The sequence below is a fragment of the Frieseomelitta varia genome, unplaced genomic scaffold, assembly GCF_011392965.1.
Source record: "Frieseomelitta varia isolate USP_RPSP 00005682 unplaced genomic scaffold, Fvar_1.2 scaffold_294, whole genome shotgun sequence".
In the NCBI taxonomy this organism is placed as follows: domain Eukaryota; kingdom Metazoa; phylum Arthropoda; class Insecta; order Hymenoptera; family Apidae; genus Frieseomelitta; species Frieseomelitta varia.
Genome location: NW_025110028.1, coordinates 146,400 through 159,831, shown reverse-complemented (window position 1 = coordinate 159,831; position 13,432 = coordinate 146,400). Strand labels below are relative to the sequence as shown.

General features: G+C 33.6%; 3 protein-coding genes across 5 annotated transcripts in view; 2 read left to right on the top strand and 1 right to left on the bottom strand.

Annotated features, from left to right (window-relative positions):
* LOC122529574 (elongation of very long chain fatty acids protein 6-like) overlaps positions 1–2,096 on the top strand; it is a 4,912-nt gene extending 2,816 nt beyond the window's left edge. The window contains exons 1-3 of one of the 2 annotated variants that reach the window (XM_043655834.1): positions 1–92; positions 166–562; positions 1,531–2,096. In XM_043655834.1, the coding sequence (XP_043511769.1) occupies positions 237–562; positions 1,531–2,077 (873 nt within the window). In that variant the 5' untranslated portion in view covers positions 1–92; positions 166–236 and the 3' untranslated portion in view covers positions 2,078–2,096. The remainder of the gene's footprint in view (positions 93–165; positions 563–1,530) is intronic. The other variant, XM_043655833.1, reaches the window with a different exon arrangement.
* A 1,491-nt stretch (positions 2,097–3,587) lies between these two features.
* On the top strand, positions 3,588–8,385 carry LOC122529575. Of its 2 annotated transcripts, none has more exons than XM_043655835.1 (5): positions 3,588–3,637; positions 5,700–5,786; positions 5,894–7,164; positions 7,253–7,396; positions 7,481–8,385. In XM_043655835.1, the coding sequence occupies exons 3-5, from the start codon at positions 7,118–7,120 to the stop codon at positions 7,656–7,658; spliced, it is 369 nt and encodes a 122-aa protein (XP_043511770.1). In that variant the 5' UTR covers positions 3,588–3,637; positions 5,700–5,786; positions 5,894–7,117; the 3' UTR covers positions 7,659–8,385. Both variants share the same exon structure in this region; 1 of them encodes a protein (XP_043511770.1).
* Positions 8,386–9,088: 703 nt separating this feature from the next.
* Positions 9,089–10,227, bottom strand: LOC122529567. Its single transcript, XM_043655825.1, has 3 exons — positions 10,048–10,227; positions 9,573–9,902; positions 9,089–9,496 (listed from the first exon to the last, which is right to left on the bottom strand). The coding sequence occupies exons 1-3, from the start codon at positions 10,225–10,227 to the stop codon at positions 9,089–9,091; spliced, it is 918 nt and encodes a 305-aa protein (XP_043511760.1).
* Positions 10,228–13,432: the final 3,205 nt, after the last annotated feature.

Sequence of the window (13,432 nt, the reverse complement as noted above, 5' to 3'; positions counted from 1 at the left end):
TCGACTTTCCCCATATATACTCATATTATCGTCTACGAATTCATCCGAAAGTATTGCTTGCAATTTCTTTCGAAAAGTACCAACTTAATACGGTATTTTTTTAAATATCTCTTTCCTTCTAATTTTTTTTAATAAAATGACATCAGTTGTTTTCTCTTGCTTCAGCCGATCGACAACGTGAGCAAAGAGAAACTGGATTTCCTTGGGATCAGAAGATATAAAAAACATATTTCATTATGAACAAAGTCCATGATATCCAGATAACTGTACCTAATTACTCACACGTCTTCAACATCGAGAAAACATACTTTTATCCAGATAATCAAGCGTGGATCACGAATAATTTTTCCTACTGTTTCTATTGTTGTGGCATTTACTTGATTCTAATTTTTGGCGGAAAATATTACATGTCAAGTAGACCAAAATTCAATCTGAGAGGTCCACTTGCATTATGGAGCGGATTGCTCGCAACGTTCTCCATTATTGGATTTAGTAGGACAGCACCGGAATTGTTCCATGTATTGCAACACCATGGATTTTACCATAGTGTTTGTACACCAAGGTAAATCTATTTTCATATTTTTCGATAGTTTTAAATGTTCAAAATTTAAGTAGAACATCAATTGTCCGAACTGATTGGGACCAAAGTGATTTGAAGATTTCAGTAGTTTGGATAATTAAATGTGCATCATCTTATTCAAGTTATAACTGTAGGAATGAAGCCTTAGTTCTTGGTATATAATTTGAAGTACGAAGCATATTACCAAAAATATTAATAATATTTTAAAGAAATATTGAAGTTTCAATAATTGATGTTCTATTTGTATTTATGATTTAAAAATTTGGAGAATAAACACCGAAATAAATAATTCAATTTTGAAATGTCAAATATAATTAATATTAAATGCATCTAAAATTTAAGAAAATGTAAATATCAAACATATTTCATTATGAACAAAGTTTAATTATTAACCTTCATTATAAAAAGTTTAATTATTAAACCTTTGAATTTCATTGTTTGTTCTCTGATGAGGTAATTCATTCTTAAAATGTGTCTTTCATTTCAAATGTATAGAAGTAAAAGCTACCGATATCAGAAGATTCTCAAGTAATTCTAAACAAGTTAATAGAAAATTCTAAAATTAGACCGAAATAACAATTAGATAAATATTACAAATAGGATTATGTCGGGGATAGGTCATGGTGACCATTCATTGTTAAACATTTCATACCAAAAATTTCTTATCGGCTTTATAAATATAATGTATTAATAAATGTAATATCAGGAAACATTCAATTTATTTCGTTCATTTTTGATCTCCTTCAGGGAGACCGTGAGGACTATAGTAGATGCATACTTTTGAATGATACAAAATTGTAGCTGAAGGTCATCTTCGTTTCTTGAAAATACAGATATAAAAAATTAGTGTCCATCATCATTTTCATTATAAAAAAAACTGTAAAACATCATTACGAATAGTATATTAATTTGCAATAACAATAATAACACGAGCATTATTTTCTTTCCAGCAACCTGCTTGAAGATTGTGTTTCTGGTTTTTGGTCATGGATGTTTATCTTATCAAAGATTCCAGAATTAATTGATACATTCTTCATTGTGTTACGAAAACAGCCATTGATATTTCTTCATTGGTATCACCATTTATCTGCCTTTCTTTTTGTATGGTACATATATGCAGAAACTGTAGCAACTACAAGATGGTATTTCACAATGAACTACTTTGTTCATTCTGTGATGTATTCTTATTACTCTCTGAAGGCAATGCAATACAAATTACCAAAAAGTGTGGCCGTGATGATCACCATGTTACAGATAGTGCAAATGATAATGGGTGGCACTGTAACTACTGCGGCTTATTATTATCGAAAAAGTGGTCATTTTGAATGTTATATGTCACAGGAAAATTTCATTGTCTGTTTCTTCGTGTATTTTAGCTATTTGGTCATTTTTGTTAAATTATTTTATAAAAATTATCTGTCTGGAAAAAGTGCAACTGAGGATGAGAAAATTCGTTTCGCTGAAATAGCGACATATGCTAACAAGAAGGCTAATTAATCCTCCGATTACTAAAGCTCAGGCTCCTGTAGCTGAGTCAGTCTTGACTCACACGGATATCCTACTAATCCATATTTGGGGCCGTCCAGCTCACCGGTACTGTACAGAATGTGACGGCCGCTCGAGACCGAGGTCCTCACCAACACAGTGACATACACACGACTCATATAGGAACAGAAGGAGTATAAGGAACAAATAATAATCACATAAATAATAAAGTTATATATATATATATATATATATATATATTTACTATACATTTATGTCATTCACTGTCAAGAACGTCTTGTGCAAATTGAGCGAAAGAAGACAAAGAAAGATTGCTCGTTGGCAATGAAGACATTGCGTTAACAAATAGAAACAACGGAAAAAAGCCCCAGAATAGGTTAAAACTGTGACACCGGCCATAGAATTGCACGAATATGTTCTTTTTAAAATTTTTCAACAGACACATCGAACCAAATAATATCTTTTCATAGTGCTACACGCAATATGATTTTATCAATTAGCAAAAACGAAGATGAGAAATTAAATATTGATAATAATATAACTACTTCTCACGCAGATTGGTCTGAATCAATTGAAAACCAGTCAAGGCTCGCATTTTTCGTTGGTACATCTGGTTTCAAATTATTAAATTAAAATTTTGAGAAAATAGAAGACATTTATTCATCGCTACTAAATGTTGATGAAATTTTAATTAATGAAAGTTATATTAAAGTTATTAGTTAGTTAGTTAGTTAGTAGCTATATTATAAGTTAATGAAAATTATAGTTAAAGAAACTAATCGATATGCGGAAAAATTATTTCCGCATTTCAGTATCAGTAGAAACATCATCGCGTTTAACCACTTGTGTTGGCAACTGATTGAGGACTATAACAAGTGACCAAACCGTATACAATATATTCGTCGCTTTCCTTTTTGAACTCGTCGGTATTATATCACTGGGTAGAAATTATTGAGAAGTAATAAATATATTATTTGGTTTGCCTTTTTGTTTTACTTGAAAATACTTAAAATTCAGAAAGTATTACAATTTCAACCAAAAAATTCTCGACGTGCATGACACGTCAATCCAGCGCATGAGGTTAATACAGCGAATATGGTTTGCAATGATAACGTCTGTATAGGCAAGATTCAATGTATTGCATCCAAAGTGTTTTATTAATATCTCAGAATCTAATAAAGATCCGTTTCTAAAATTTTATGAGATCCTTTTTGCCCCGCTACTTTCCTCTTCAAAATTTCATTTCATTCCAATGAATTGGTCATGTCACACGTTATCGAAAGATAAGATATCTGAGAACATGCGATTCTGATTGAGTATTTAGGATAAATTCGATACAGGTTTAAATACAAGAACACTAACTGGCTGAAAATATGTAAAAAAATTCGTTTAGTTTCCTCGTTTAGATGAGTAAGAGAGGGGATAACTTCCTTTACCGCCCCTTCCGCAATAGCTGAGGTCATTAATCAAAGATTTAATCTTGCTGCTTTGCCAAGCTACATTTGCATTTCAAAAGCTGCAGGGAACTGCATTTCGGGACGCTGTGAAGGTGTAAGTGAATATAAAATTACACGTTATTGTTTTTACTTCCTTTTTCGCGATTAATCGACGTATCTAGATCGCGTATGCCTTTTATCAAACGTCGTCGAAATTTGTTAAATTGTTATTATTAGCATAAGTTGAACGAGTAATTTGGTCTTGAAGAATCTTATTTAATTTTAACTAATTTTGATCGGAACTCGACTATAAGTAGGTTAATGTATACTTATATATGTAATCTACATATTCATGTATTACGAAGTTCATATTCCAATCATGTGTGACACGAGTTTTACATACGTCGGGATAGTAAAATTGAAATGCTGATTTTATTTTTCAAGAAGAAATTCTTGCTTTACGAACTAAAGTTAATATTTTTATATAAATTTATATTAAGTACTATTAGACGAAATACATGAAGTGAACAAAAACGTAACAATGTGCAAACATATGTAATCGACATTCTTTCTAGATCTATTTCTGTTCACTACAATACTGGATATATTGAAAAGTTTTCCAAAATATACTGTTAATAGTGATATAATAAGATTTCTTTTTCTCGATTTGGATATTTCACACTTTACATTTCAAAATTGCAATCAATCACATATGTGCTTATATCCTTAAAAACAGAAACGAATTAGCAACCGTTCGCGAAGCATCTGGTACTGAACATTCAAGATACACATGAACATTCTTTTTTTTCATACAAATGATTTTTTATTCGTTGTTTTATACTTCTTCTTATCTGAGTTCCGTGAATTTCGAATCACGAAAAAAATACAAAGTTTCGACTTTTTGAAATACAAAATACAAAATCTTTTTTGTGTTTCGAGAAGTTTCGAAGTTTCGACGTATCAAGCATTAATTACACATCCCTAAAAATAAGAATGTTGACGTTCAGCATTTTCATGTATTTCTAATCACGTAAGGAAGGAAATCACACATTAGATATATAATATTATAGATATATTATCTACATTACATATACTATACAAGGTATCCCAGAAAGAAAACCGACTACTTTTATCAGTGTGTTTAATAGATCATTCTGAATAAAAATATCATTCGTACACAATTGTTTTTTATTCACTTCAAAAAATAGATTTCACATTTGTGTAATTGGAATTAAAAAATAATTTTTTTATTTTTCATATATTTTACGGCTTTCTTTGCACGTGTAGGTTTAAGCGGATGTTCAAAATGACAATCTTCCTCCTGTAAACATAGATCTATTCGAAGTTTTAACGATCGTTGCTAGTCCGTTCTATTAATTTCATTTTTAATGCCACTAATAACATTGCATATTGCATATTTTAGTTCTTCACGTATTTCTAACTTACTGTTGTTATATACTGCCCTACATCGTTTTGAACAAATAAAATGATATAAAATGTATGAAAAATAAAGAATTATTCTTTTATTCCAATTATATGAACGTAAAATTTGTTTTTTTGAATAAATAAAAAAGAAATGAATCAAAAGTCACATGATGTTCTTCATTCGGAATAACTTATATATATAGTTTTATATTTGGAATAACCTATATATAAAATTATAGACATATTATTTGTATTATATACATTATAGCTATGTTTTATTATATATATAATAGATATGTTTTATTAGACATATCACAAATATGTTTTTTTTCATTCTGTATAGCGTATGATCACGATTTACACTATAATATCAGCTTAATTATTTTGACATTACAAACTACATTACAAAAACAATTTTGTGATTAAATTGCACGGACTAATTCAAAATAATGCTGGATTGTTGTTGTCTATTAATTAGACTATAGATCTTTGTGCATTTGTGGAAAATTTGACGATGCAAAAATTCAGAGAATGCAAGTAATATGCAAAAATATATAAAATATCGCAAGTAGGATTTGTTATAATGTTCAACAGTTGAAATAAATTCCGTTTAGAATCCGTTTTTTAATTTGTGTTTATAGTAGCAAGAAATTGCACAGCGATCCGCATATTTATTTGTAGTCAATTATAGTACAATACTATTAGTATTTATAACGTTGACTTTTTTACAACATTCTATAAAACCTTTTCAGATAATCTTCTTTGCTTACCATATTTTAAGCTGTATTACATTATCTTCTGAAAGTTACATTAAGCGGTAAATAGTGGCTCAACTAATTGTAAGTAGTATTTATTTAATTGATTATTCAGTAGAATACGATGTATTTAATTTATTGCTGTCTCAGAACATTCATATCTATATATTAAAATAAAACTGTTTTTACAGATTGCACAACGATTGCACTCTACACCAGAGTTCAAGCTCAATTGACATTTTACTAATATTCTGAAGAAAGACAATAAATTAAGTAAATAACATGACTACACCGGATACTAAGAAACCAAATTCCAGCACATCGAATCATAACCGCACGCAGAGAATTGTGGTAGAAGACAGTAAACAGATAGCAAGTTCCCTGTCACAAATAATATCCAAAAATGCTTACATATTTTCAATGCAAAACAACCAGAAGTTTTTGCAATTTATGAAACTATTTAACGAAGACTATACATCGTTGGACATAGATGATTTACGACGCAACTGTTTCCTGGGAAAAACACTTGCCTCCGCACGGTTTATTCATTTGGCAATAGATGTAAAGAGAGACTATGATCAACAGTTACTTTGGTTCATTGTTAATGCGTATTCGCGTGTTAACAACAAAGTATGGCACGATGTACTGTTCGTCGCACCTTGCCAGTTGGAAAATGCTCTCGAACATGTGTGCAGCCGTGTATTAGACGTAGCAAATGCCTATAACATTATTCACAAAATAAAAACTGTTATTTCCGACGACGAAGAATTTCTGTCCTACTTTACGAAAGTGAAAGAAGTCAATATCAATAATTGGAAAATACTGTTTTACTTTAAACATACACTAATGGATATAGTAAATTCAGCCATACATAATTCCGGTACGATTTCTTTGAATATCGTAACAACGAAAAAGTTACTGCATGACATAGTGGATCAAGAGAATTCGACGACTACACCTATCGACGAACGCATGAACAAAGATTTAGACACGTTGAATTTCTACTTGTGCAAAGTGTCAAATTTTCTGACGACTTTGGAGCCAAGTCGGAAAATCGATCTTATTGTTGAAGTAATTGACGTTTTAAAGGATATGCAGAAAGCTCAAGGTGAAATACACATGATTTCCGAAGTGTTGCCGAAGTTATTTGAAATGGTCTAAAAAAGCGAATTAATGTTGATGTAAAAAAGCGAAAAGATTCATTGCAAGATGCAACGCAGCTGCTATGTATTAATTTGCAAACTAAACTCGATGACTTTTTAAACAATTGGGAAGATATTACTATTTATGCAACTGCTACGTTACTGGATCCTCGTTTCAGAACCATTAAATTTGTTAAAAATCCCGATGAGTGGACTAAAAAGATATTATGCCAACTAATAAAAAACTTGAAAATAAATTTGTTTAATGCAAATATGTTAGACAACACTAAGGAAACTACACTGAGAGACGAGTTTCAAAGGTACATACTTCAACTAATTACTGTCGATTATATCTCATGACAGTTTTATCCGTATTTACTGTTTTTTTTCTTTTTTTTTTTTTTCTAGATACATAAGAGATGAATTGATTGGAAGGGACGTTGATCCTATTTCATGGAGGGATGCAGAAGATTACCAATTGTTTCCATTACTTTCGTCTTTAGGGTTAGACAAAACTAAGGAGGAAATTACACTGAGAGACGAGTTTCAAAAGTACGTACTTCAACTAATTACTGTCGTTCATATCCTATTATAGTTTTATCCGTATTTACTGTTATATTTCCTTTTTTTTTCTAGATACATAAAAGATGAACCGATTGGAATGGACTTTGATCCTATTTCATGGTGGGATGGAAAAGGTTGCCAATTGTTTCCATTACTTTCGACTTTTGCATATGAATATTTATCTATACCTGTTATACTTACTCCTATTAGTAAACATGTACCTGAACAGATATGGAAAATAGTTCAATAATATTGTTTAATGTTATTTTCATTCATTTGATTTTCAAATAAAAATTTATTTGATGAAATAAGATTAATTAACCTAGAATAACTTCATTTTTTACAATCATTATAATTATAGTATTGTATCGTTATATAACAGTATTGTAACTTGATGAAATTAATGTTCGAAGTAATAAAACTGGTATTCCTAATGATTAAGTTCTACGTTTTCTTTGCGAGTCGTCTATTTTCGCAATCTTTAATATTAAATTTGAAATACAAATGTAAATGAAATAAAATGAAATGAATGATCAAGAAGAGTCTTCTAATAGTATAAATCCGTTGGTACTTGTACATAACTTTATACACAATTCAGTGGAAGATAGATATAATATTAAACAAATAATATTAAGAATTTTGTAAAAGAAAATAACTCCATTTGTATGAACACAATCCTCTTTATTTTCGTAAAGTGGAGTAGAAGATAATAGAAGCAGGTGATTACTTTTCATTCACAAAAAGACATAGTAATGATATTGCTAACAATGAGTAATATTGGATTAGAATCGTTGTAATATTTAAGTGACAATAATTTTCGAATTCGATGTATCGCGAAATACAAATACAGAATTATTGTAAAGGTCTTTTAGTTCGATAGATTGATTCTCTACCTATGAAGGAGCCTAATTGAATGATGAACATTGTTATATACAAACGGTCATATTTAAAAAAGTAAATAAATTTATTGCATTTTTTATATTGTACATATATGAGTATATGAGAGCATTGTAAATATAGTAATATAGTAATATATTGTAATACATCTACTACATTATTATTTATGATTATCAATAATCCATTACTTTGAATTAGTCCATACATTTTAATCGCAAAGTTGCAGTAATGTATCTTGATAAAGTGATGAAGCTGTTATTTTTCATAAATTTAAACTAAACGGTACTGTAAACGATACTTGGGAAATAATATATATATATGAATGTTGATTTAAAAATTGCCTTACCACTCGAATAAAATGCGTCGGAGCTCCATCATGCATAAACCGCATACCGCATTTTAAATCAACACTTTGCAAATAAATGGATTGGTCATGGAGGTCCTATTGCATGGCCTGTTCGTTTTCCGGATTTGAATCCATTACATTTTCATTTGTGAGGACATTTAAAATCTATTGTATACGCAACATCGGTTGAAAATGCTGAAATACTACGAAATAGAATAGAGCAAGGCATTTCGAGAAATTCGAGAAACACCAGGAATGATAGAGAGAGTAACCAAATCAATGGTAAGAGGCGTACAGGCTTGTCTTCAAATGCAAAGTGGTCATTTCGAGCATCTTTTGTAAAAATAATTAAAACAGAAAATTCATTATATCTCATAAACGAAGACAGATACGACATATATTTATATAACTTTTTTTCATTATTTTTAGGCGTACAATCAGCTTCCAAAGCATCCGTGTCCGGTGATTACCTGCGTTGTTCTATATGTCAGTTTACTCGTCCCTTGAGCCGCCAATTGCTCCCAGTGTGGAGCGATTGCTCCAATGGCCGGTCTCGCCGTGCCACCATTTTCCAATCCTCGTATCCACACCCTTCGTGCAGGTTGCAGGGCGTTTCTACGCATCCGCATCTTGTCCGCCTTTGTAATTGTCTCCCCGTTCGCTTTTGCAGCGCGAACTTGCTCGAAGATGTCTGCTTCGATTTTCGCCTGTATGCTGAACGGGATCATTCCTGCGAGGGTGACAGCGACGTCGTGAGATACAGTGCGACGTCGTGAGATACAGTGCGGTACGCCCTGATGATGCGGGTAGCCATTCTTCTTTGGATCCTGCGCAGGGCTTTGTGACTGGTGATGTAGTTTGCCCAGATGAGCGCGCCGTACAGGATCATTGATTTCGTCACTTCAGCATTCTTGTCTTTACCCCCGGGCCGCTGACGTTTGGGAGAAGCCTTCCAAGGTGCATCGTTATACCCTCTACTCTGGGAATCAGCTGTTTGAAGTATGCCCCGAAATTCAGGCGACTATCTAGCGTGATTCCCAGGTATTTTAGCGTGTCCTTGATTCTCACGCACTCCTCTTTGACGCATAGCCACGTTTGTGGGGAGCGTCGGGAGCGCGGGAGGTCGTGCAACCAAACGGCTTCAGTTTTGTGTGCCGCGATTTCTAGGCACAGGCTAGTCTCACCTCGACGATGACCGTTGCAACCGCTACCTCCATTTGTCTTAAAGTTCGGGTCCAATCCTTTCCCCCTCTATGATCAGCGTGTCATCTGCGTAGCAGACGATGTGCACGCCGTTGAGGACGGCTGCACTCAGGACCGCGTTGTATCCGATGTTCTATAGCAGGGAGCCAAACACTAATCCTTGCGGAACCCCTCGTGTAACTGCCTTGTTTACTTGATTCCCTCCTTCTTCGCTGTAACTTATTGATCTTCTGGAGAAAAGTCTAGTCTCCTCAGGTAGAGCGACTCTCTGTGTCTCGCGAGTGCTGTTCTTATATTTTTCTATGGTAGGGAGTTGAAAGCATTGACGATGTCGATCGACACCGTCAGTACTATCGTTGTGACCCGCGAACATTGTAACCCGCTGTATCGCTTCGAGAGTAGAGCGCCCCGCCCGGAAGTTCGATCAGTTACTAGCTTTACATTTCGGTATCGAAAGTTTGACAACACTGTAATGGGTTTTAAAAATCATATTCCTGGCGTATTCGCTATTTGACCCTGATCGTTTTACTTAATGTAATTCCCCAAATCACCATTGTTTAAAGAGTGCGCTAAAAACCAGTGATTTTTTATTATGTCGGTATTTCAGATCCCCGGCCATGAAACTCCGTAAGGTGCAAAGTTTATTCATATACCTAATCTGTGCAATGGTGAAGGCAGATGAGACGATGCGCACGTCGCAAGGGAACTAGCGAATTCCCGAGCTAGACGGGATCTACGGCTTGCCGGTACGAATTACCTAAATGAGTCCAAGGAAAAAAGATAGTGGCAGCATAGTTCGAAACCTAGTACTGAGTACCGCGTGGCCTCCTCCTGAGTGAAGGAAACCGAAATAGTAATCGGTTCATGGCTCGTGGGGACTCTGCTTTACGACTGACAAGGACCACGAAAAGGAACGATAGGTGCGAAGATCAGTACCTCACAGTCTGAAAACAAAGCTCATGACATGTACAGAAGATAAAGCCCTGAGGCATCTGTGGCAGACTTGTCCGATATGGATCGGAGGACCACTAGCAGCAGAGACGGAACGAATTTCATACTGTGTGGACCTTCCAATGAGTGAACAGATAAAATGCCAAGACCCTTTGCGATAAGACGTACTTAACGAAAAGAGGTCTGTCGGCACACAAACTTAAAAGGCATGCAAATTTGGTACTACTCGGAGCAGGAGATCAAGGTCGGCATGGTCTAAGAAAGAGACAGAACTCATAAAAAATCTTGCGATTCATGAATTCCTATCCAGTAAAACCTGCAAATGAATTGGAGATGAAAAGACACTCCTGTTTGTCCAAAGAGAGGGCCGTGAGTCGATTGAAGAAGAATCGAGTGAAAGTGAATATGAATCAGCCACGGAAGAAGTAGAAACAAAGACCAGACCAACTTAGAGTATAAATCGGCTTTCCAAACAGCAATCCAGTCTTTATTCGTAGAAGACGACAACGACTTCAAACAGGTAGAGACCAAAATAATTGGAGCATCTGAGAAGGACTCCGATGGACGAATTAGATGTAATCCTGGATCTGTTTATGGAACAGTTGATAATGGGGCAAGCAGATCCCAAAAGGACGAATCAAACAAATAAAAAGAATAAATCGAATAGGACGATTACCACACATAACCATGATGGGACGATACTACGCCCGAGACTGGAGAAAAACTAGAAATTTACAACAAATGGTGCTTGTGGATATGGCTGTTTCAAGCGACTTGAACAGAGATGAAATCAGAAAAATAGAACTGCCTTGTACGAAGTGGGTCCACTATACAAGAAGTTATGGAGAGTAGTTGCCCCCAACACAAAAATTGGAAACACTGCCGCAGCCGAACAAATCCAGCTTGACTTAGTATGATCGCCAATTACCATGGGGAATCTAGTCGCCAAATTATAGAATAAAATCCGAAACGGCCACCGGACCAAATAAAGTTAAAAAGGGTCATCTTCAGAAAATAGGTACACTACTAACATTCCTAAAATTCTGTAACCTAATCATGATGAATATGGCTTATCCAACTGCCTGGAAAACTAACGAGGACGACATTAATACTCAAACCGGGCAAAGATGCCGAAGGAGCATCAAATTTAAGTCCTATCATCAACGGGTCTCTGTTGGATAGGTTATTCTCAGTCGATAGAAAAGAGATCAGAAACCAGATAACGTAATATAAAGATAGAAAGGTTTCAGTAAAGTAGATGGTTACTAGAATAATAATAATTTTAAATAAAAAGGCAATGAAATTTGATACCGGATCTGCTTCGTAGTGTCAAATAAGGGAACCTTTTATCCCCCTTGCTTTTCAACCTTGCAAAGTATAATAGAATATATATCGTATTATATACATTCTATGACATAAGTGTCTAATACAAGATAGAATTATCTCTAGTATGCAAGATATTCAGTTTACATTATAGTTACGGGTTATAGTTTACAAATCTTGATTTTTGTTAATATTATTTTCTGTTGATAATTTTTTAATGAACAACATATCAAGGTGCAACTTACTACACAAGTTTATAAGGTGCAAGGTGCGATTATATTTCAACTGAAATTAAACTTAATTTTATCATCATTTTTCTGCTCTTGCAGGACAAGGAAGAGATGATTATTCTCTTTTAAAATTCTTAGAATCATTCTCGATCCTTTTAATTTTAAGTAAGGAAAGTTGTGAAATAATAGCAATCGGCGTGCTATGGTTCATTACTTTACGTTGCCTTCTTATTTCCCAGGTTCTCTACCACTTTTAGAAAACAATCGGGATACACAAGACAGATAACCTAACACCGTCAGAAAGTATCAAGTATGAATTTAGCAGGTGAACACTTTGATCTTCATTCTAACTAGAGCCAAGTATATCTTGCAATTATAAAATAAAAGTTTATAAAACGAATGCCCTTTACTTCGTAATATCCGCTACATATCCCTGATTATGCAAAAAATGCGACAGTTTCATTTCAGCAGCCAACTAAGATGTAATCAACATCTCAAATCACAATAAACCAATGCACAATTACCTGAGTTTATTTAGTACCACAGCCTACCAAGTATTCTCTTTTGCTAAATTTTTTATTTTTTTCTGTACATTCTGTGTATTAGGATACTTTGAAAGCGTTGGCAATTCAGGCGAGTGATGTAAAAACAAGCCGTTTAATTTAAATTAATTAATGTTGCAATAATATAAAAATAATTTGATTAATTGTATTAGTTGCATGGATGAAATGCGCGAAACGTTCTCGCTATTTATAATATTTATTAAACAGGCGAAAACGCCCTTAATATCTTTTGTTTACTGTATCATCCGCTGGAAGTCTCCAGGGGAAACATTGCTTGTTATAAATAAAGATTTACTAATAAAGCGCAAGAGAAGGGGAGGGGAGGTGACTGAAGATGCCGGTGCTGTGGCTCATTCAGAAATTAATCTACAAACTAAAAAATATAAGTTTACTAATAAAGGTATATAAGTTTACTAATAAAAATATAAAACATAATATAACATTATATGAGTTTGAAGCTATACAATGAGAGTAAAAAAATTTAAATACTTTTCATTCTTTGAATACATTT

Excerpts from the sequence above, each read along its gene's own strand:
- LOC122529575 (XM_043655835.1), top strand. The coding sequence starts at position 7,118 with ATGTTAGACAACACTAAGGAAACTACACTGAGAGACGAGTTTCAAAG. Across the intron at positions 7,165-7,252 it reads CTGAGAGACGAGTTTCAAAG|ATACATAAGAGATGAATTGA; the intron begins GTACATACTTCA and ends TTTTTTTTCTAG. Across the intron at positions 7,397-7,480 it reads CTGAGAGACGAGTTTCAAAA|ATACATAAAAGATGAACCGA; the intron begins GTACGTACTTCA and ends TTTTTTTTCTAG.
- LOC122529567 (XM_043655825.1), bottom strand. The coding sequence starts at position 10,227 with ATGTTCGCGGGTCACAACGATAGTACTGACGGTGTCGATCGACATCGT. Across the intron at positions 9,903-10,047 it reads GCGAAGAAGGAGGGAATCAA|AGGGGGAAAGGATTGGACCC; the intron begins GTAAACAAGGCA and ends CGCTGATCATAG. Across the intron at positions 9,497-9,572 it reads CAAACGTCAGCGGCCCGGGG|TCACAAAGCCCTGCGCAGGA; the intron begins GTAAAGACAAGA and ends CTACATCACCAG.